General features: G+C 37.9%; 1 protein-coding gene across 6 annotated transcripts in view; it reads right to left on the reverse strand.

Annotated features, from left to right (window-relative positions):
* Window positions 1-23,956, reverse strand: part of HCAR (coenzyme F420 hydrogenase family / dehydrogenase, beta subunit family) — a 218,961-nt gene that overhangs the window by 176,144 nt on the left and 18,861 nt on the right. For 5 of the 6 annotated variants that reach the window (XM_089798344.1, XM_089798342.1, XM_089798343.1 and 2 more), the window contains one exon: window positions 21,492-21,603. In XM_089798344.1, the coding sequence (XP_089654470.1) occupies window positions 21,492-21,603 (112 nt within the window). Of the gene's footprint in view, window positions 1-20,864; window positions 20,995-21,491; window positions 21,604-23,956 lie in introns of those variants that run through there. The other variant, XM_089798345.1, reaches the window with a different exon arrangement.

Consider the following 23,956-nt stretch of genomic DNA (forward strand, 5'->3'; position numbering starts at 1 on the left):
CAACACTTAGCACTCATTGCATCTGGATGATGCTCACTGAGGTGAAGCATTGGGCATTCCCAAGAGATCACCCATCCCAGTACTACTCCAGCTCAAGCACGCTTAACCGTGGAGTTTCCTCCAAGGTTAATCCCACTTAGCTTCCATGCATTATAAAGCCCCCTTAGCTCATCAAGTGAATTTGACTTAAAAACTGCACAATTTAACCTTGATAGCAATATCATAATTTGACTTATTAGAAAATTTCTCCTACTTAAATTTAATTATGTTAGATTTTATTTTATTATTTCATTATTTTTAATTTAATATTATTTTTATTCTTCTATAATTATATTTTGTATTAAATCCTAATTTAGAAAGGGGATACCACAATCCACCCTTCCTAAAATTGTTTGTCCTCAAACAATGATTGAATGATCATGAAATCCCATGTAAAAATATCCAAGATGCATCAACCAATTTTTGGATTTTAGCTACATGCAAGGTATGACAGATCATAGCGAGATTGATTTCACGTGTTTCATACACATGATTGCATTGGAGGAATACATGTTTAAGATCATATGAGGCATATTGTTTAAGAAAGTTGTTTGTAGAGACTAAGAGATTGCCCAACAGGAATATCCTTCAATTCAATAATATTTGGTTTGTCATGGATCCTTCACCATGGAGTGAGTTGGAGGCAAAATAAACATAGCTAAGATGGTGCAGGTAAGGATAAGTTCTATGACAGCTAAGAGAACAGGTTGCTTTCAGCTGGACACACCTCATAGACCAGCTCTTATGAAGAAGCAGCCTACCTTGGTTGATAATTTACTAAAGGACAACATAGACTGTTGGAAGAAGCAGGAACATGATTCAGATTTTCTGAATTCGACCAGCAATCCTTGTCATCACATGAGCCTTGCATTGAAGACACTCAAGAGTGGATTGACAAGAATGAGGTAAAATTGAAAATTCAGATTGCTCAGAGTCAAATTTCGTATCACCATTTCAAAAACATGAGGTTAATGATTCTACTCCCTGTTATAATGGTAATCCTTTATTGAGCATGATGTTGCCCTCACTTCAAAATGTCATTTTTTGGAAAAAGAAGTTGTGAAGGGAGCTATTTTAGAATGGCATCATCATGAAGACTAATAAAAACAGTTGATCAACGATGTTAGACTTTAACAGTAACATTACCTGGAGGATCAATTGAGGATAAAAAATGACATGATTATTGTAACCCAAACTCACTTGTGTTGAGGTACAAACCTATAATGATGGTGATTATTTGATGAAACTGAAAACTGCCCTAATTTCAGGAGTTGTGACACGTCATGGAGATACTTGCCTTTGATTGGTATGCACTTGGAGAAGTGAAGTCTCAACTGGTCTTTAAACCGAGGTATGGAGAAGTTCTCGTGTAGATACTTAGTTTTGAGAGTCAAATGTTTGAGTTTTAGCTGCATTATAATCCATCGCACACAAGGGCAGAAGTGTTGCAATGCTAACTCATGGGTTACCACATGCATTGTTGAGTGACTTTTACATTGCTGAAAGTGGACTTGCTTGGGATCACTTTGAGAATAGCAGCTGTTTGGGTGTTTTGGAGAAACAAGGATCATATCTTTATCAGTGGAGGTAAGCTAACGATGAGGCACTATCATCATCTGTCATTAGAGGTACTGATAAGTAGGAGATAATTTCAACAGCAAGTCAAATTATGATATTGCTATCAGGATTTAACTGTGTGATTTTTGAGTCAAACTCATTGACCCATATATAAGGCACAACACTTGGTGAAGGTTTTGCAAATTGAGCTCATTGAGCTCCAATTAAGTAGGATTCAACTTTCTTTGTATTTCTTTCTTGTTTTGCTACAATATTGCATTCTTTGGCTCATTTTTGTGCATTTGTTCAAATGCAGCCCTTGTCTTTTACATTTAATCTTTAAATAAGTTTGAAATCTTCTTATTGCAAATGCAAAAGTCTTTCAATTCCAAGAATGAAATTGCATGTAAAGAGAGATTTTAAAGTTTGTCATGTTTGAGTCAAAAGCAAGAGGTCATTGTTATTTGGTTTTTAGTTTTTCTTTCTTGTTTGTTGCTTGTTTAAAAAAAAAAATTACACCCAAGAATGCAAGTGCATTTCCATGTTTCCACCTCCCATACTTCATCTATTTTCCAAATTCATTCATTTTCCACTTTCCCATACATGTAATTGCACTCTCTGAACCCAGTTGCATGTTTTACATCATGTAAAATGAGGAGTTTTTACCATATGCAATGACATCTAGAGAACCCGATTTGGGTGAAACTCACATTTTTAAATGCCAAAACTCTCTTTTTCACATATGCATATCCTTTCAACTTGAATTATTGGTCACCCAAAGCAAAAGCCTCATTTTGCCCACATGCCACCCACCATCTTAAACCCAATTTTGTTCATTTTTTCCCAAAATACAAGCCGTTCCGTTCATTCCCAGCCTTCAAAAGTGTTCAATAAGCATCTAAGCCATGCTTCAAACACCCATCTCTCATGGATCCTCATTGTAACTCAAATCCTAAAGTTTTCAAGGATCCAATCTCATTGGAAGATGTTTTCTTCATGTTGCAACACACTCTTCAAGATATGTCAGAATTTCCTAAGAGAATAGACATCCTGTCAAGAAGATATGCTTCAAATCCGAGGAAGCAATAATTCATTTGATCTCCACTTTCCCAGTGGTTGGCCTAAAACCTGAGTTCACGTGGGAATGCACCTAAGCACTTTGATTTGTAAAAAAAGAAAAAGAAGAGAAGAATCATTTGAAGATGTTGATAGAAAAGTTGTTTCGGGTTTACATTCAAACATCATTGAGAAGGTTTTTCAAAGTGTCAGGAACTCTAATCTGTCAAAGAAGAATTCACAACTCTAGAATGAGGAAATGCTTGATTAAATCAAGTTTTTAAATAATAAATTGCAATTTAAAAAAGAGTGCAATAGCGCGTAATATAGTGACTTCCAATTTAGCAACCATCCACGTTTCTGTCACCAAGTACAAAGGCTTTTCTTGACAATCTACAAGATTGATTCAGCAGTTCCAACTTTTTCTTCATATTGTTGTAGTTGTAGAAGATGAATTGCATGTGATGCAACTACATGTAATTCTATTGCATGTCCGCATGACATGTAATCCAATAATTCTTCTCACCTAGTTTTACTAGGTCAAAGTGGTTGAGTTGCTCCCACTTTTTCAACCTTCCTTCTCTCACTTCTTTTCCTATATAGGAAGTGCCCCCTCATTGTAAAAATCATCTTTTATTGTATGCAAGAAAGCTCTGATAAAATTGTACAAGCATAACTTTGATTGTGTAGTATTGTTTTGAAGAAAAAAGTATACAAAGAAGCAATCGGAGCTGAAGCTTTGATTGAGAGCAATTTTGATAGTACAAATTAGAAGCTTTGACAGTAATTTGTGTCTATTATCTTTGATTCATGTTGTTGTATGTTTAAGTAATAAAGCATAACGAGTTAAGAAGCAATCAGAGTCAATGCTTTGACTGAGAATGATTGTGCCGATACATAGACTAGAAGCTTTGACTGTAGCTTGTATTATTGTCTCAATTCACAAAAAAAAAAAAAATAGAATTCCCTACCTATGGAAATCTTTGCGCCCCAATGGTAGAGGTTATTTTTATAGAATAGATTAAAATAAGACTTGGAGCCAAATTGGTATGCTTTCAACCAGCCTTTGATTCGGTATTGGTTTATCCCTATCACCATTTCCAGCTATTAGATATTACTGTACTTAGAGATTTCATCTTGCCCATTACTCGCTCTGGGGGCAAGTGGATCATTTCCTGAAAGATAAGAGGAAAGAATATTGGTAACACTCCTTGCAAAATCTCTCAACTTCTTGCTTACCTTGAGTAAATCCAAACAACGGTGAGAAGGGAGAGCCTTCTCTTTAAGATAAGAGACTTTGTCTGATACGCTGTGGCTGGTCTGCCTATTTTGTGACTGAATTTGAACAAACTTTCGATTGCAAAATATCAACCCAACATGCACCAACCGCTTAGGATGGCTAATATGTCTTTTCATGTGTCAAGACTTGTTTTGCACATCCATTGGAGACCATTTGGAGTTGGAGCGTTCTTTGTTGTTGATAGCTCATTGAGAAATTCCCATCTCCTCATATTCGATGGATATAGCAGCATAATTATTTGGGATCCATTGATCAGCTTGGTTGTGGGAATGTTCCAAAATAACGAAGTTGCAGGCTTCAGAACTGTTGGTTGCATCAGAGTGGCGCAGCGGAGGGTTATAGTGTTTTCCATATACCTAGCTTGGGATCCTAGTGGTGCAATAGAGAATTGCTTAAAGACAAGCAATGTTTGGGCCAGGAGGACAGTTATCTGCAATTTTCATGTAGACAATTAATTAAATCGATTTTTTATTAAGTTGTCAAAAGATAAATGAAATATTCAAATGATGACTTAATATTAATTAATTAAACTAAATAATAATAAAATAATAAATTGTTACTAAATGCCACTTTATTTAATAAAGTTCTCAAAATATTATTAATATTAAAGTTGGCCAAATCAGCCTAATATTCTAGATGCCTCTTGGAGTTAAGTAAAAGAAGGTTGGATGGAGGAAATAAGGCATGCCACAGATTTGATAAACTTTTTCAATTTCTGGGGGCTAAAACTTTCAGCAGTTTGACAGGAGAGTTGGACAAAAGTAAAACTCTTCCAAAAAGAGGTGTTCCAAAAAGAGGTGGACTTGTGATGGAATCTACATCTAAGCCAAAATTTGTGATGTCTCTAATAGAGACGAATTTGCCGTAATAAGGGTTTGCATATATTGAGATTCAATATTATCTTTTTCTTCCATATTATCACTTATCACAGATCAATAGAACTTTTATATTATTGTAAACGTGCTTGTTTGTCTGCTTGATCGAATTAAAATTCCAATCTTGGTCTGTCATTCTTGGGACCTAAAACATCCAACATCAGTATTCTGCAACAGTGAATTGACAGGAGTGTGATCACTGAAATTCTGAATTTCCATAACTATTTGTGGTCCTTCATTAATTGGCTAAATCAGATCTGAGTCGTATGCAGTTTTTAGGATGATTCCTTATAAACATTGATCTAGAAGATCCCAGTAAGTACATGAAGTCTGGAACTTAGAGGCTATGCAGTGTATAAGGTATTGTCTTCATCAAGCGCACCCAGAATTGACACTTTGCTGCTCATTGAAGTCAGACAACTAATTGCAGACTTGTAACTGTTTTAGCAATGTGAATTAATACTGCAGTCACCTATTAAATAGATAAAAGATTATTTCAGAATTCTCATGTATGGCTATATTGTAATGAATATGCCATCATTTGAAATAAACATTCTAGCTTTAATTTCAATATGACATGCTTCTTATAGAATGAAACCAGTGCAAAATTGGAAAAACAAATCTGCAATAGAACCCTTCTAAGAATTATGTAAAGTGTTTGTCAAACAATTTATGAAGAGGAATGGATGATTTTGATGAAATTAAAGTAGGGTTCTTACAGATGAGCATGTTTATAGATCTTGTAGCTACAATCACTTGGGAACGTGAACAAAGCACACTTAAAAAAAATTCGATAAACTCATAATTCTACGAAATCAATGAAAGATCCCTAATAGCTGCCCTTGCTGATCTGCTGTAGTTTTTAAATTAATAAACTATATTTTCCTATGATTTCTTTGATGGTCTTTGAGAATAGACAGAAGTTGCAGAAGGTTTTGTTTTTGTTTTGTGTTTTTTGATAGTTTTCACAATAGTAATGAATAATGAACAATAAACATGAGAGGAGACTGAAAATAAATAAGAACATAGAGCCAAATCAGAATTGCTATAAATCGTACCAGGCAGATTTCTAATTTATAAAGCCAAATAATAAATCCAATGCAGTTCCAAGGAGCTTACATCCAACAATGATGCCAAACTGCTGCAAATGGCAGCCGTAAGACTACAAGGAATCATGTCCCAACTGAAAGAATCAATCTGTAACGCTGAAATCATAAATCTGCAACCTGAATCCACAATAAAGAATGGTGTACTCTATCCCTGATAGCAACGCACACTGTCTGAAGAATCCAATGCCAATAACTGCTGAGGGCTACGTCCCAGCCAATCCAGAACCTGGGGTTTGCGTCCCAGATGAAGAATTGCTCTCTTAGAGCCAATTCACAAAAACAAGTTTTTCAATATGCAAAAGATAATAAGAAATTAGGTCTCCATCTCCTTATATCCCCTTCCAACTGTAAATCGAACCCTAAAGGGAAATTACACTTTGCCCTTTAAATAAAATATAATAAAATAACATTTTCCCAATTAAAGTCGTCCATGCTATAGGAAAAACATTACTTTATTAAAATTCCATAGCTGAAGGCACCAAAAAGTCTACAAATAGTAAAAATCATGTATAATAATTCGAGACCTTTCCAACGAGCTATAACACATAGGTGTACCTGATCAACTAAAGCCAAAATCCCCTTATTACTCCAAAATGGTTTATATTATTAACCTTATTTTAATTTATTTAATCACCAACTTAAGAAATATTTAAATATATTAAAATATTTCCCAAATGGTCCCAAAAGGCCCAAAATGACCAATCAAACATGAATCTGACCTTGTCACCTGTCTGTGACTAATGCCGAATAAGATGTGTCAACTGGTAGTCCATCCCTAAAATCTAGGGGTGCTCCTAAAAAGTAGGAGACAACCCCAATCAACCAAAATTGAGTCCCAATGACTCCCCTGCTATGTGCACCTCTAAGAGAACTGTCACTGAACTGGGAGTTCCTCCTAAAAAATAGGAATGCCTCCTAAAAAATAGGAGATGCACTCTAAGTCTCCAAAACATTCGCCGAGGTCTCCAAATGCCTCCTAGACCACTCCTAGTCAATCCCTACAAATTAGGAATCCCTCCTAAATTGTAGGAAACTGTTGTCTACTGCTCCAAACTACTTGGGAAGCTCATGCATGACTCTCAAAACCCCTGGGTTGATTCCCTCTACGCTCTGCTGGCCTATGGGAACCAGATAATAGACAAAACCTACTAGAAATGTTGTCACTAAGGAAGGGCAAAAATTGGGGACATGACAGTCCTCCCTTCCCAAAGATTGCTTGTCCTCAAGCAATGTCAATCCAACTCCACAAACATCAGGCAAGTCCATACCATAACCAAGAATGATCCCAGGGTCCCAAGCCATCCTGGAAGATTTGTAGTTCCATCTTCTAAAAACACTATCCTGCACTGCACCCAAACAAGTAACCTCCTGAAAACCCCCTGAAGGAAGAGCAATCAAATACTGTACCAACTCTGTCAACTCCTCAATGAACTGCTCTCCGAAAGAACCAAACTGGAACACTAAAGGCGGAAACTCTAGTAAGCCTACATTGGCTTCCACATCCTCAACTATTGAACTGCAAATCCAAGTGATTCTAGGATTCCAAATCCGCCTCAAAAGGGAACCACCATGTTGACGCTTCGTCACTCTGATATTAATATTAGTGAACCACAAGTTGTGAAGCAATTCATTAGGACCCTAAAGCACCAATGTATCAATGAGACCAGGGCCTGAATCCCAAACCAAAATACCAAATGTGCTGAATGAGATGAAAAAGTATCTCAACCACACTCCATGAAACATACATACAATAAAGCAGACTAGCAAGGTGTGAAAGTGAACTCCCATAAACAAGTACTCTAAACCACATGACCACCTAACAATGCTGCTATAATTCTGACCAGCAACTCGAATGATATCATAGACGTCATCATACCAATGCCAAACAAAAAATGTCCCAAAGAAACACTCCTCAATGCCCTCATACTGAATCATGGATGTAGTCAATGCCAAGTCAAGTAGTAAATGATTCCAGCTTGGACAGCCACTAGTCCATAAGGAATCGAAGACTATGGAGTCACCAATCAACAAGGATACCACTGCCATATCAATGGATGTAGATGAAAAACTTGAAGATGAAGTATGTATGCCATCATGAGAAAAACCAAAGCATGTGTCATTTGTACCCAACATTGTAGGATTATCAATTCCTGAATCCCATATTGATCTGAGAAATGTTGCTCCACCCAACCACTGCACTACTCTAATGTAAACATCTGTATACCAAAAGTGAAGCAACTCAACATGAATCCACTGAAGAAATGCTCAACACATGTTGATACCAAGATCCCAAATCTTTGCACTAACACATCCCTCCGGCATGTTGATACTCATTATGTTGCTGTTGTGAAATTGTACCTCATCTAACCAACTAAGAACTTCACTCCAAATGAAGCCACAATTACTACCAACAACCAATGTTGTTAGGAATTCACAAATGAGCCAATCATCGGCAACGAAAGTTTGTTGAATACTTTTCCAAGTCCTCCAAACAGCTGCTGCAACTTTACCTATATTTCCACAAATTAGTGTGCCTTTATTAAAGGTTGTTAAGTAAATATTTTGTTTAACCATGTAACCAACGAAGTCCCTTATATTCTGATCTTGAAAGCCCAATGTAATATTTAAAAAGTCTGAATCTTCAATCAAAAGGTACATTGCTACCCTATCATATGGAAGAGGTGATAAACCCATTGATGAATGAGAGATGTTTCTAATTCTCAACAAAGACAGGCTCTTTGTGGCTGGTCCACTAGGTATGCAACTTAATATATCATCAACTCTTAGTAGCGAAGGATCAACTTCACACTTGAACACCCCAACTTGAATGTAACCGACCCAAGGTTCAAAGTTTGACTAATGAGATGGAAGAGAATTGCTGTTCAAAGTCAGAAAATCAGAAGTATGTTCATACTTTTCTGCAATGTTTTTGCGGTCTTCTCTTGCCTCTCCTTCCAAGGTAGGTGACTCCTCTAAAGGTGCTGGTCCATGGGGTGTGTTCAAACGAATATAACATGTCCCATTAATTGCCTTAGCTGCCCAAAATCTGATCCATACCTCTATTTCCATAACTGATATGTTTTCCATTACTAACAAACTCCAAGGTGTAGTATGCCAAACAAACCAAACATTATCAAAATGCAACATCTTCTTAGTAAGCAACCTCTTAGTCTCCCTAATCATCTCTTTAAGACAAGATGCTTCATATGATCTTAACAATTGTCCTTCCATTGTAGATGATGCATGACTAACCAAATCAGAATCAATAATGTTCCATTCCACACAAATGAAAATAACACTTGTGGTTGGTCCATCAAGTGTAAAACTAATATCATCATTGTTTGGAGCCTTTAAGGGGCTCTTTAAAAGAGGAACGTCATAAACTTCATGATGCAAACTAGACCAAACTGAGTTTTCTAAATCATAACTCTTTTCCTCTTCACACATCTCAACATTGTCATGTCCCCTTTCTAATGACATAACTCTAACAGAGAATTTGCCTATCATCGACTCTCGTAGGCAAATGATTTTGGAAAGAGAGTCATTTTATTTCCAGATGATTACATTTTTGCTCTCGGAAAATAATAATTCAGTAAGTGGGGCCCACTTGTTTTAATATTAAATTAAGGTTGTACTTTAACTTTATAAAGTTATTTATTTAATTTTATAAAGTTTAATAATAAAAAAAGTACATCATAAAAGATAATTCCAGAAAACTTCCAGTAACTTCTCAGCAAAGTGAATAAATAGAGGATATAAGGCACCCATTTGGATAAGCGGTTTTGTGGATTCGATTTCTATTTCAATTGGAGCAATTTGTAGTCATTGGTCTGCAAATTTCCATTACGTCTTTGGGAACGAAAACTCCCTTGGATCTGCATAACTGAGGAGGTGAAATATCCCCCGAAGGGTTGCACGTTGGAGGTGGCACGGCAGTCATTTCATCAGGGCTAAATTCGTGGCCAAAGGCCAATTTTGAATGATACGTTTCATTGAAGTCGGGTGACAGTGAAGAATTTGGTTAAAGGCAACAGCCGAACTAAAGAAATATGAGTTTATAACCACCACCAGCGGAGGACAATCCGATACCCTACTTGATAGAACCCAAAATTAAATACACCATTGTCAAAGATAGACGAGCTGAAGGCACATCAATTTGCATGCGTCTAGGGGTTTAACTTCTCTCACCACAGGAGGAAATTATTCGAATCAATATCAGGTTTGAGAAGCAGCCAGTTTATACGCATTTCGTGGGACTACACATGAACTTCCGAAGCCGAAATCGTCATTGGAAGACAGGAGGAATATTTCAAAACTGCTCCAAATTCATATACGACCAAGGCACGATTTTTCCTAATATCAGACGGATTCTATTCTAACCGTCGGGCTCCGATCACAGGTTGCGAATCATATTAAAAAATTCACATTCAATATCCAGCGGCAGCGTTAATCGGAATGAGGGCAGATTGGGAGACGTGACTCAGTTTTATCAATTCCGAGCATTAATATAACAGACCCGTCAGAGTCATCAAAACGATTCATTAACAGTACCAATAATGGGCAGATCGGGACAGGCTCGGATTCGACAGTGAGATCGCAGCTAGGTAGGAAGAAGTGCAAGGGTTTTTGCTTACGCCAGGAGATTCCCAGGTTTTCCTTTAATGTTACTCTATTAGTAAAAGCCTGAATGCAATATATATTGTCACTGTTATTTGTTCGTCTCTCCATACAAAAACACAATAAGATTTCTGTGAACGGGTTTGCGTCACTATTAATTTGGTGGATGATTCGAAACATTGCATTTGTGATTATCTAACAATTGTTCACCAAGTGTTTTACAATTTTGTCGTAGCTCAGTTTTTGCTAGCTTTTCAAGTCAAGGACATTTCAGTGATATCAAAGCAATAGTCCTGCCATCCTGTTGGGTAGAATATTATATGCAACCCTATTCTAAGTATTATATTCGCAGGAGAACAATATTTAAGGACAGAGATATGGGAGAAAGACAATCACAGAGTCCACCGAGATTTCCCAGAGTTAATGATGATGAAACCAGAGAGTTTTACAGAATCATGACTACCGAACAGCAAGAAATAGCTCAATCACTCCAAGCTTTGACTACCATAATGGAGAGAGTTGTTCAGCCCAGGATTCAGGAACAAGGTAGAGGTACATCTGATCATGATAATAGAAGTGTGGCAAGCTCACAGGGTGCTCCTAGGCGCAGATCATGGACAGCAAATAGGCCTACTCGTCCCACCTTCCTAAGGGAGGAGGCACAGGAGATAGGAGAAGATGAATTGCCGGATGATTTCCAGGATGATCTCAGAGCTACTACTGCAGAATGGCAGGCATTACCACCGCATGTGCATGAACTATTGAACTTTGATCGCTATCTAAACCAGAGGAGAGAACATATGAGGAGCAGCCGCCAAAATAGGAGGCCTAGAGGAGGACATTATAGTGAATTACAGCGAGCTGTTAGCAAACTCACTTTACCATCTTTCGATGGTAGTGGTCAGATGACAGCGCAAGCTTGGGTTCATAAGTTGGATACCTTCCTAGCATTAAGGCCTATGTCTGAGATCGATGCCATCAGGTACGCCACCTTGCATTTGGAAGGCGCAGCTCATGACTGGTGGTCACATGGGATGGTAACCTTGCAGCACAATCAAGTAACATCTTACCAAGACTTTGTGGATAGATTGGTTGAGCGTTTTGATAAAAAGGATCCAGAGATTTATTTTCGCGACCTTGCACAGTTGAGACAGTCTGGCCATTTGGAGGTTTATATTAGTGAATTCCAAAGGTTGTCAGTCATGGTACAGGATGTGTCTGAGAGAAGGTTAGTTATATTATTTACAGAAGGATTGTCTGAACCTCTCAAGGGATGGATTAAGGCATTTGACCCACCAACACTGCAGGAGGCTATAAGGAAAGCACGAAGTATGGAGCTTACAGCACCTTCTAGTAGGTTCACCTCTCGGAGTAATACCTCTTTCAGAGACAATAAGAAGTTTGATAAGAATAAAGGGAAGAGCATTGAAACCAAAGGAAAATCTACTACTCCCCTGGATGCAGAAACATTAAACGACTTACGCAGGAAAAAATTATGCTTCTATTGCAAAGGTCCATATGACAGGGATCATGATTGTCCTTTGAGACCTAAAGGAAAGGCCAACAGAGTTATGTGGGCATATTACGAAGAGTCAGATTCCGACAGCGCAGCAAATGAGGATGATCACGGTAGTTCAGAACCTGAAGGAGAAACAGGAAATTTAGAACTAAAGGAAGAAATTGAGTTACATTTACAGCAAGGGCGTCTGTCTAGTATTCAGCAGGAGGGATCTTTTAGGTTACGTGGTGTTTTAGCAGGACAGAAGGTGATCACATTGGTTGATACAGAAGCTACGCACAACTTCATCGATGCACGACTGGTTGAGCGCCATGGTATTAAGACAGAAGAATTCGAAGGTCTCCGAGTACAGGTTGCTGATGGTTACACTCTTAAGTGTAACAAGATGGTTAGAGATATGCCTTCACGCCTAAATAATTATGAGTTCAGAGCGGATTACCATGTGGTCAATATGGGTGACTTGGATATCGTTTTGGGTATGACATGGCTACGTTTATTGGGTGAGGTCACTTTTCGACTCAAGGACATGGAGATCAAGTTTGAAGTAGATGGGAAACAGCATGTGTTGAGAGCTATCCGGAATAGTGACATCCGAACAATTTCTCTCAGGCGATTGGAAAGATTGGTGAGACATGAGGATATTGAATGAGCAGCCATGTGTACTCTCATGCCTACACAGGAGGAACAACAAAAGACAAAATATCATTCCGACATATAGATTTTGAGGGAAAAGTATAGTAAGGTATTCAGCGATATTCCACCTAGTACACCACCTGATAGAGGGATTGAGCACATCATCGAATTAGAAGAGGGCGCTAAACCAGTCATGATCACTCCATACAAGCATCCAAAGAGGCTCAAAGATGAAATAGAGAAAACCATCAAGGAGCTTCTCGCAATGGGACACATCAGACCCAGTAAGTCTCCTTTTGCTTCTTCAGTAGTTTTGGTAAAGAAGAAAGATGGTTCTCTTCGGATGTGCATTGATTACAGGATGCTGAATAAGAAAACCATTAAGAATAGATATCCTATTCCACGGATTGATGAGCTAATAGATGAACTACATGGGGCATGCTACTTTAGTAAGATTGATTTGAGATCCGGTTACCACCAGATTAGAGTCAGAGAACGGGACATAGAGAAGACTGCATTCAGATGTCACTGTGGGCATTTTGAGTTTGTAGTGATGTCATTCGGGTTGACCAATGCACCAGCCACTTTCCAGTCTACCATGAATAAGGTTTTCCATCATCAGTTGAGAAAATTCGTGTTGGTTTTCTTTGATGATATCTTGGTATACAGTCGAACATGGCATAAGCATATGGAGCATCTAGAGACGGTACTGAAGACTTTGCAAGCAGAGTCCTTGTATGCCAAAGAGTCTAAATGTGATTTGGGCATGACCGAGTTATTATATTTGGGACATATTATCAGCAGAGAAGGAGTACGGATGGACCCTGATAAGATTCGTGCTATTGTGGAGTGGCCTATTCCTGAGAACCTGACACAGCTGAGAGGATTCCTCGGTTTATGTGGCTTCTACCGCAGATTTGTTTGCGGATATTCGCGACACGCGGCTCCTATGACAGATTTGCTTAAAAAGGGAGCTTTCGTTTGGACAGCAAAGGCACAGGCTTGTTTTGACAGATTTAAGGAGATCATGACTTCATGTCCGGTACTAGCATTGCCCGATTTCTCGAAGCCATTTGAACTCCAGTGTGATGCTTCAGGAGATGGTATTGGGGCTGTTTTGATGCAAGACAAACACCCAATTGCATATGAGAGCAAAAAACTCCGTGGGCCAGAGAAAACATTCAGCATCTATGACAAGGAGATGTTAGCTATCATGCATGCATTAGCTAAGTTCAGGCAGTACTTAGTAGGTGGTAAGTTTTGTATAAAAACTGACCACAACAGTTTAAGACATTTCCTTGGGCAAAGGGATCTCAATGATAGACAGCAGAAATGGGTAAGTAAGCTACAGGCATAAGATTTTGATATATCTTATGTTAAGGGCACGCAGAATGTGGTCGCAGATGCCTTGTCACGCAGGCCACACCTTAGTTCAATGATTGAGATCTCTAAGAACTGGAAGCATCTGATTATTGCAGAATATGTTAGAGACCCATGGGCATCTGGTATAGTTGATGGGACCATTGTCGATGCTAGGTATTCACTTGTGGATGACTTGATCATTTACAAAAGCCGGATCTTTTTAGTCCCAGGATCAAAGGTGAAATGGTTTATTATGCGGGCTCTTCATGATTCACCTATAGCTGGTCATCCCGGGTACTTTAAAACATATAGACAGGTGCGGGAACGGTTTGCATGGAAAGGACTCAAGAAGGATGTTTTGCAATATGTCCGTGAGTGTGCTGTTTGTCGGCAGAATAAGCAAGAACACACCTTCCCAGCAGGACTCCTACAGCCACTTCCTATTCCAGATCAGAAGTGGGAATGCATATCCATGGATTTCATTACCGGGTTGCCCAAGGCTCAGGGTCGTGATTGCATTTATGTGGTGGTAGATAGACTAACGAAATATGCTCATTTCTTTCCCATCACCACTACTTATACCGCAATACAGGTAGCCGAGGTATTCTTCAGAGAGGTTTTCAGGTTACATGGGATACCCCGCAGTGTTGTTAGTGACAGGGATAGTAGATTCTTGAGTCATTTTTGGCGAGAGGTGTTCCGATTATGTGGCACTGAGCTCACACCCAGTACCAATTATCATCCGCAAACTGATGGACAGACAAAGATAGTAAACAAATGGGTGGAAGGCTACTTGAGGAATTACGTGGCTGATCAGCAGAAGGCTTGGGTAAGATGGATTTATTTGTGTGAATATTGTTATAACACCACTTTTCACATGTCTATTCAGATGACACCTTTCCGAGCATTATATGGGTATGATGCACCGAGCTTTATTGACTTATTAATGGGTGATGTTCGGGTTCCTCGTGCCGGGGATTTGATTCAAGAAAGTAAAGACATTATTAGCACTCTACAGGAAAACATAGCTCGGGCACAGAATCAGTATAAGCAATATGCAGATCAAAAGAGGACGGAAAGGAGCTTTGAGGTGGGTGACATGGTTTACCTAATGCTTCAGCCATTTCAACAATCTACTTTCAAAAAGAGTGGGTCAGAGAAGCTTAAGCCTAGGTATTATGGGCCTTTCACGATCACCAGGCGAATAGGGGAATTGGCTTATGAGTTTGAGCTTCCAGCAGATAGCAAAGTATATAATGTGTTTCATGTATCGTGTCTCAAAAGGGCGTTGGGACAGAATGTGGTACCTTCTACCATATTACCGCCATTGGATGATGAAGGGAAATTGATCTTAGTACCGGAATTCATTTTAGAAAGCAGGGAAAAACAGCTCCGCAGAAGGGTAATCAGAGAATATTTGGTTAAATGGAGAGATCTACCAGTTGAAGATGCTACTTGGGAAAACGAAACAATTTTGCAGCATCCAGCTTTGAGATTGCTTGAGGGCAAGCAATTTCAGGAAGGGCGGACTGTCATGTCCCCTTTCTAATGACATAACTCTAACAGAGAATTTGCCTATCATCGACTCTCGTAGGCAAATGATTTTGGAAAGAGAGTCATTTTATTTCCAGATGATTACATTTTTGCTCTCGGAAAATAATAATTCAGTAAGTGGGGCCTACTTGTTTTAATATTAAATTAAGGTTGTACTTTAACTTTATAAAGTTATTTATTTAATTTTATAAAGTTTAATAATAATAAAAGTACATCATAAAAGATAATTTTGGAAAACTTCCAGTAACTTCTCAGCAAAGTGAATAAATAGAGGACATAAGGCACCCATTTGGATAAGCGGTTTTGTGGATTCGATTTCTATTTCAATTGGAGCAATTTGTAGTCATTGGTCTGCAAATTTCCATTAGGTCTTTGGGAATGAAAACTCCCTTGGATCTGCATAACTGAGGAGGTGAAATATCCCCCGAAGGGTTGCACGTTGGAGGTGGCACGGCAGTCATTTCATCAGGGCTAAATTCGTGGCCAAAGGCCAATTTTGAATGATACGTTTCATTGAAGTCGGGTGACAATGAAGAATTTGGTTAAAGGCAACAGCCGAACTAAAGAAATATGAGTTTATAACCACCACCAGCGGAGGACAATCCGATACCCTACTTGATAGAACCCACAATTAAATACACCATTGTCAAAGATAGACGGGCTGAAGGCACATCAATTTGCATGCGTCTAGGGGTTTAACTTTTCTCACCACATGAGGAAATTATTCGAATCAATATTAGGTTTGGGAAGCAGCCAGTTTATACGCATTTCGTGGGACTACACATGAACTTCCGAAGCCGAAATCGTCATTGGAAGACAGGAGGAATATTTCAAAACTGCTCCAAATTCATATACGACCAAGGCACGATTTTTCCTAATATCAAACGGATTTCATTCTAACCGTCGGGTTCCAATCACAGGTTGCGAATCATATTAAAAAATTCGGATTCAATATCCAGCGGCAGCATTAATCGGAATGAGAGCAGATTGGGAGACGTGACTCAGTTTTATCAATTCCGAGCATTAATATAACAGACCCGTCGGAGTCATCAAAACGATTCATTAACAGTACCAATAATGGGCAGATCGGGACAGGCTCGGATTCGACAGTGAGATTGCAGCTAGGCAGGAAGAAGTGCAAGGGTTTTTGCTTACGCCAGGAGATTCCCAGGTTTTCCTTTAATGTTACTCTATTAGTAAAAGCCTAAATGAAATATATATTGTCACTGTTATTTGTTCGTCTCTCCATACAAAAACACAATAAGATTTCTGTGAACGGGTTTGCGTCACTATTAATTTGGTGGATGATTCGAAACATTGCATTTGTGATTATCTAACAATTGTTCACCAAGTGTTTGACAATTTTGTCGTAGCTCAATTTTTGCTAGCTTTTCAAGTCAAGGACATTTCAAACATGCTCTTCTTGTGGCCTTACCTCAAGAAGCTCTTCCCTTGTATGCTCAACATCCTCACTTTCTTCCCTTGGAAGAAATAAGGATCTAATGTATGACTCTCTTTGTCTTCTTGCATTATCAAGCTGATTGCATCTTTCCTTGACCTCTTGTACATGTTGTCTTGCTTGGGCAGCAAGCATCTTGGCCTTCTTAGCTCTATGTGACCATCCATTGCACGTCTCTTGAGCCTTTTTCACATCTTCCAAGGTGGGGTAAACACAATCAAAACCTTTGTTGTTTGAATCCACAATATAAATCTCATGTGCAACACACTTAACCTGAGTACCATCATAGAAAGACTCAACAACCTCATTACCTTCATGTGAAATGGATGATACCACATGACTAGAGCTACTGTTGCAAAAATTAAAATAGGTATCAGACCTTGGAGACATGCTTTCAGCATCCCTAGTGGACTGATCCATGAGTGTAATCTCTTCCATTTTGTGATCAACTTGATGAATCAATGGTGTGCTATGTGTCTCCTCCTAATCTAGAGTTATTTCTTCTTTAGGAATCGCACATGATGACTGATTTTTGTTTTTCATAGGCTGCAACTCAAATGATAACACATCTTCATGCCTTTCTTCTACATACTCTGCAAATGACTGATCCATTATGGTGTTTTTATCATGAAAAAAATGGATAGGTTGACACAAATATTCTTTCTCACATGAAAACATATCATTAACTATGGCATGGTATTCCTTTTTTGCAAGTTTAACCTTATGACAAATTTTTGGATGCATGTCAATGTAATCTTTGAAATGAAAGTTCTCCCTAACATATTGAGGAAGAGTATTATACTCCTCAAGTATGCTAATTACTTCCGTTTTCCTATCTAGTGGCAATGGATCCTTTCTAGAAGAAGATGATGATCCACTAGCATGTCCAAATTTCCTTGATATAGAATCATTGAACTGCTGCAATTGAAGCTTGAATTTTTGTTGTGACTGTTCCCATTCTTTCCACAGGGTTATATCTCTTAACAATTTTTCCATAATGAACTACCACGCTGACCAACTGAAACTAACATGCCAAAGCAAAAATCGAGCCTGTACTGCTAATATGAATTATCAAAACTTTTGATCCAGTACCCAGATGCCAAAATGAATTATCAAAATTTTTTAGCCAATACCGAGATGCTGAAATAAATTATCAAAACCTTTTATCCAATACCCAGATGCCAAAATGAATTATCAAAACTTTTTAGCTAGTACCCAGATGCTGAAATGAATTATCAAAATTTTTTATCCAATACCCAGATGCCAAAATCTGTTGTGACAATTTCTCACTAACCCTACAAGCTGGCAAGATGTAGGCTCTGATACCACTGAAAGATCCCTGATAGATGCCCTTGCTGATCTGCTGTAGTTTTTAAATTAATAAACTATATTTTCCTGTGATTTCTTTGATGGTCTTTGAGAATAGACAGAAGTTGCAGAAGGTTTTGTTTTTGTTTTGTGTTTTTTGATAGTTTTCACAATTGTAATGAATAATGAACAATAAACATGAGAGGAGACTGAAAATAAATAAGAACATAGAGCCAAATCAGAATTGCTATAAATCGTACCAAGCAGATTTCTAATTTATAAAGCCAAATAATAAATCCAATGCAGTTCCAAGGAGCTTACATCCAACAATGATGCCAAACTGCAGCAAATGGCAGCCGTAAGACTGCAAGGAATCACGTCCCAACTGAAAGAATCAATCTGTAACGCTGAAATCATAAATCTGCAACCTGAATCCACAATAAAGAATGGTGTACTCTATCCCTGATAGCAACGCACACCGTCTGAAGAATCCAATGCCAATAACTGCTGAGAACTACGTCCCAGCCAATCCAGAACCCGGGGTTTGCGTCCCAGATGAAGAATTGCTCTCTCAGAACTAATTCACAAAAACAAGTTTTTCAATATGCAAAAGATAATAAGAAATTAGGTCTCCATCTCCTTATATCCCCTTCCAACTGTAAATCGAACCCTAAAGGGAAATTACACTTTGCCCTTTAAATAAAATATAATAAAATAACATTTTCCCAATTAAAATCGTCCATGCTATAGGAAAAACATTACTTTATTAAAATTTCGAAGCTGAAGGCACCAAAAAGTCTACAGATAGTAAAAATCATGTATAATAATTCGAGACCTTTCCAACGAGCTATAACACATAGGTGTACCTGATCAACTAAAGCCAAAATCCCCTTATTACTCCAAAATGGTTATATTATTAACCTTATTTTAATTTATTTAATCACCAACTTAGGAAATATTTAAATATATTAAAATATTTCCCAAATGGTCCCAAAAGGCCCAAAATGACCAATCAAACATGAATCTGACCTTGTCACCTGTCTGTGACTGATGACGAACAAGATGTGTCAACTGGTAGTCCATCCCTAAAATCTAGGGATGCTCCTAAAAAGTAGGAGACAGCCCCAATCAACCAAAATTGAGTCCCAATGACTCCCCTGCTGTGTGCACCTCTAAGAAAACTGTCACTGAACTGGGAGTTCCTCCTAAAAAATAGGAGATGCACTCTAAGTCTCCAAAACATTCGCCGAGGTCTCCAAATGCCTCCTATACCACTCCTAGTCAATCCCTACAAATTAGGAATCCCTCCTAAATTGTAGGAAACTGTTGTCTACTGCTCCAAAATACTTGGGAAGCTCATGCATGACTCTCAAAACCCATGGGTTGGTTCCCTCTACGCTCTGCTGGCCTATGGGAACCAAATAATAGACCAAACCTACTAGAAATGTTGTCACTAAGGAAGGGCAGAAATTGGGGACATGACAATCAACTTCTCCAGCACATATGAAGACTGAATTGAATGATATGTCCAGTGCATTTGTTCAGAGGTATGCTTATCACATAAACTTTGAGTTCATTGGGATGAAAACACACCCGGGCCCTGAGCAATCGAATTTTCTGTAGATTCACAAACAATGAGCATGGTATCTTATGATCACATAAAAGATGTGCAAGTATTTCATCTCTGGTGGGGTTAAAATCAAAATCAGATGAGCAACACTTGACCATGCCTGTCCAGCAATTAGCCAAAACGCATATTCAGATAATGTACAATTCATTGGAATGGCAACCAAAGAGTCAAGAAGAGGATAAAAGAAGAGCAAGACAGAAAGCTTTGGGCTCAATCAACAAAATTGTTACTATAATAATCAAAGATGATTTCAAGAGGGTAGAGAGAGTTAGCTTACAAAGAAATTAGTGAAATTTGCTAAAGACATTTGGGTGGTAAGACATTTTTATCAGAATAAATCTTCTTTAAAATTCTTATAGGAGAGAATTTTTAATTTTAAAATCAAACTTTTAAACAGAAAAAGTTTGACTTTCTACCAAAAAGGCAGCATTGGTGTTTTCTTTGAACAGACAAGCACAGGCAGTTGGCACTTTGGGCCCAGGTTTTGTCAATACTTTTAAGGAAAAAAACACTATATTTTTTTCATTTCTGAGAAAAAAAGAAAACAATATTATTTGTAAGAATCATTTGATTTATGCCATTGCCTCATCAATTGAATGTGTATTATAAGGACATTATATTTTTGCATTTCGGAGAAAGACAAAAACAACATGGCTTCTAAGAATCATTTTGATTTATAGCATTGCCTCATCAATCGAATGTGTATTGATGGAATTATTGTGTTTCCTTAGCATCTGGGTGTACTTTAAGGGAGCAAAAAAATTGTTTGAAATGGTATTACTATCAACATTGAAGTGAACAAAATGATAATTGCTTCAAAGCTGATCCCTTCTTGCTTAAGGTTACCTTGATGTCCATTTTTTAAAAGCATACTGAGTTGGATTGAATAGAGACTTTTCAGATCTTTCCAAATATTTGAGGATGAACAGAAAGCGATGCATGCTTGGGACATCCTTGATCACGCTAGATTCTGAACTGTTATGGTAGCTTAATATATCCTGTTTTGCTTCTTTAGCCTGAAGCTATCCGTCCATAAAGCCTACAATACCAAATAAGCATTCCTTATCTAAGGTGCACAACAAAATATTTCCATTAGTCTTCTGTTTATTGTAAGAAATGGCATCCCATGGCCCCACTTGACTGGCTGAATGCCCCATTTTATACTCGGGTGACATCATAATATTAGTATTAGTCTAACATTTATAGGTTATCTTTTTAGATAAATGGCATGTACTTAAATAAAAAGAGTACGAGGATGTGTGACAAGTACTCATTGAAAAATGTAAATGTTAGTTCTGTGCTACATTAATGCAAAGGCGGCATTGTTAATTTAATGTAATTTAGACTCGCCAATAGTAAATCATAAACTTGTGAAAAGAAAAACAAGGTAACACCATTTCTAAAGTAGTTTCAAGATTTGAACAAATAATATGCATTGATCTGGCCATTTTTGAATAAAGCTGCAAATATTGCCTTCCAAAGGCTCAATTTTCCGTGCATAGTTCACTTCCTCGTGTACACCAAAGTATAAGTCGTCCAGTGAGTCTTCTTTCCTACCTCTCCCATGAACTCTTGGTTCCAGGGCCTGCCAGAGGGAAGGAGCATCAGTAACTAATAATAATTAGAATATTCTAATCTAGGAAAATATGTAGAATAGTGGAATAATGTCATGCACGATATGTTCTTGGTATAGTACCATATATATGTCAACTTCAATTGACCTTTGAGACTTCGTGTAAAACATGACTAGTGAGTCAGTCAACAAAGTTTACAACCTCAGATAGCATGTCTGTTTGATGGAAAATAGCATTCTAGCTTGCAAAGAAATCATTTCAAAGCATTTCTTCTAAGAGTTGTTTCAGAAATTAAGCAGCTGGATGTCACATAGTAGGTCAAAAATTACAAGTTTTTCAGAGTTAAGTTGAAATTGCCTACAAGAAATTTTATGCTAATACCATCATCTTTGCAAGACACAAGTGAAATACTTGCCTTAATTTTCTAACAAGAAGCATGTTATCGAAGGGAAGCAGAGGATACAGTATTCACCCATTTGTTGCAATAATGCTAATCAACACCGGCCTCATAAAAAAAACTCAAACCTCTCTATGCTAAGATAAACAATTGTAATCCAATCAACTCTCCCAGTAATTAGAAATAGATAACAAGGTGTGGCTACTGTTTTGAAGCATCATGATTTCTACAAAAAGAAAAGCACATTGATTTCCAAGTTAATGTCTGTCAAACTTTAAATCTGTTCACCTCCTAACAAACCTAATCATCCTGCTTCCATAATCAAATAATTTATACAGTGCCCTAAAAATGTGGCACTCCTCGTTTTGCATTCCTTTTGGCGTATATTTCATCACACAGACTATTTAGTATGTTTTACCTACCGTTATTGTGGTCAACTTATATCTATCATCAGTTAAATTTCTTAGATTATTTCTATGGTTATTTATTTTCTAAACATACATCTGATTGAATATATGTAATGTCCTATTATGTCAATTATTAGGCAATAGGGACTATCAACTCGTAGAAATCAATTGCAAGAGACTTTTGCCAAACAAAAGTCTCTTGCAATTGATAATAACAATTGATACCACTTAATATAATTATAAACAATTACCCAATCGATGCCACTTATATTATGGCAGTCTGATCCCTACATGATATATCACTTGTTAATGAATAAATTAAATAATCTTAATCACTATATGTTATTCAAGAATGATGGGGTGCAAGGGCCTATTAATGGGCCCTTCAGAGTTGGTTCTCTACCCAAACCCCCTAGTGTTTCATGATCCCCACATGATCTTGGGTAGATTAAAATCAACTTTGATGGGGCTTCCGCAGGAAACCCAGGCCCTTTCGGTATTGGAGTAGTAACCAGAACAGAAAATGGAAGATTCTGGCATTCTGAGCAAAAAGGATGGTGGATAGAACGAACAAGCTGAGTGCCTCACCGTTGTTGAAGCAGTATTGCTAGGAGTGAAGCTCAGCATTCAAAAGCTATACATGAAAGGGGATTCCCTGATTGCTGTAAATGGAATTGCAAAGAGGAGCATAGAGACATAGTATCTAGACAAATACATCAAACAAATTAGAACCTTGCTCAATGAAGTGGATGAATTTAAAACAACCTGTGTACTTAGAGAAGCTAATTCCCTAACAGATAAACTTTCAAATGTTGGGGTGGCGGTTCCTTTACAAGAGAACTTTGAAATTAAGGAAGACTTCAGCCAAATCGAACCTTCGGGTTTAGACTCGTGAATGATCTAGAATGACATTGCAGCGATTATTGCTCTTGAGTTCAACTCTCTGACGACAATCATGGTGGCATATTGGCAACGTGACCATCCTTTCCACTTTGATGTTTTGGGTAAGGTTGGATGTTGTAGCAAGGGTGGCAATCATTTATTTGTTGAGGATGGTTACATGATTGAGGGAAGCCAATGAGGTGGCGGACTCTCTGCCAAGGTGGAGAACCTTTTGCTAGTAGAAGATTTTTGGAATATTGACCCGTGTGAGCTGGTGTCTCCATCACATCAAACTTTGCAACATACGCATCCTATATGGGATGGAGGCGGGAGTGACAACAGATAATTAATAGCCTGTGCCTTTGGCATGTGTGTGAGATTGGGTAAGTTTTAGTATTAATAGAAGTAATCTTTAAGAATCGACAGCTTTTTTTTAAAAAACCTACACTCTACTTTCCTTTCAACACCACAAAACAAGGAAGCCGAGAACGAACAAGGTGTGGGTGCAGAGAGATGGAAGCAAATTTCTCTTTGAGCATGGACGGGCAAATGCTTTCTTTCAAAGGGTTAATCACAATAACTCAACTGAGAAATGTGCTTAAGCTCAATGATAATCTATTTTGGGAGGCTCTAAAGTTAATCTTCGACGAAGAATATTTGGAGAAAGATTGGAGACCA

This window comes from Cupressus sempervirens, chromosome 8 (assembly GCF_028749045.1).
Source record: "Cupressus sempervirens isolate cs-2001-9-10 chromosome 8, ASM2874904v1, whole genome shotgun sequence".
Taxonomy (NCBI): domain Eukaryota; kingdom Viridiplantae; phylum Streptophyta; class Pinopsida; order Cupressales; family Cupressaceae; genus Cupressus; species Cupressus sempervirens.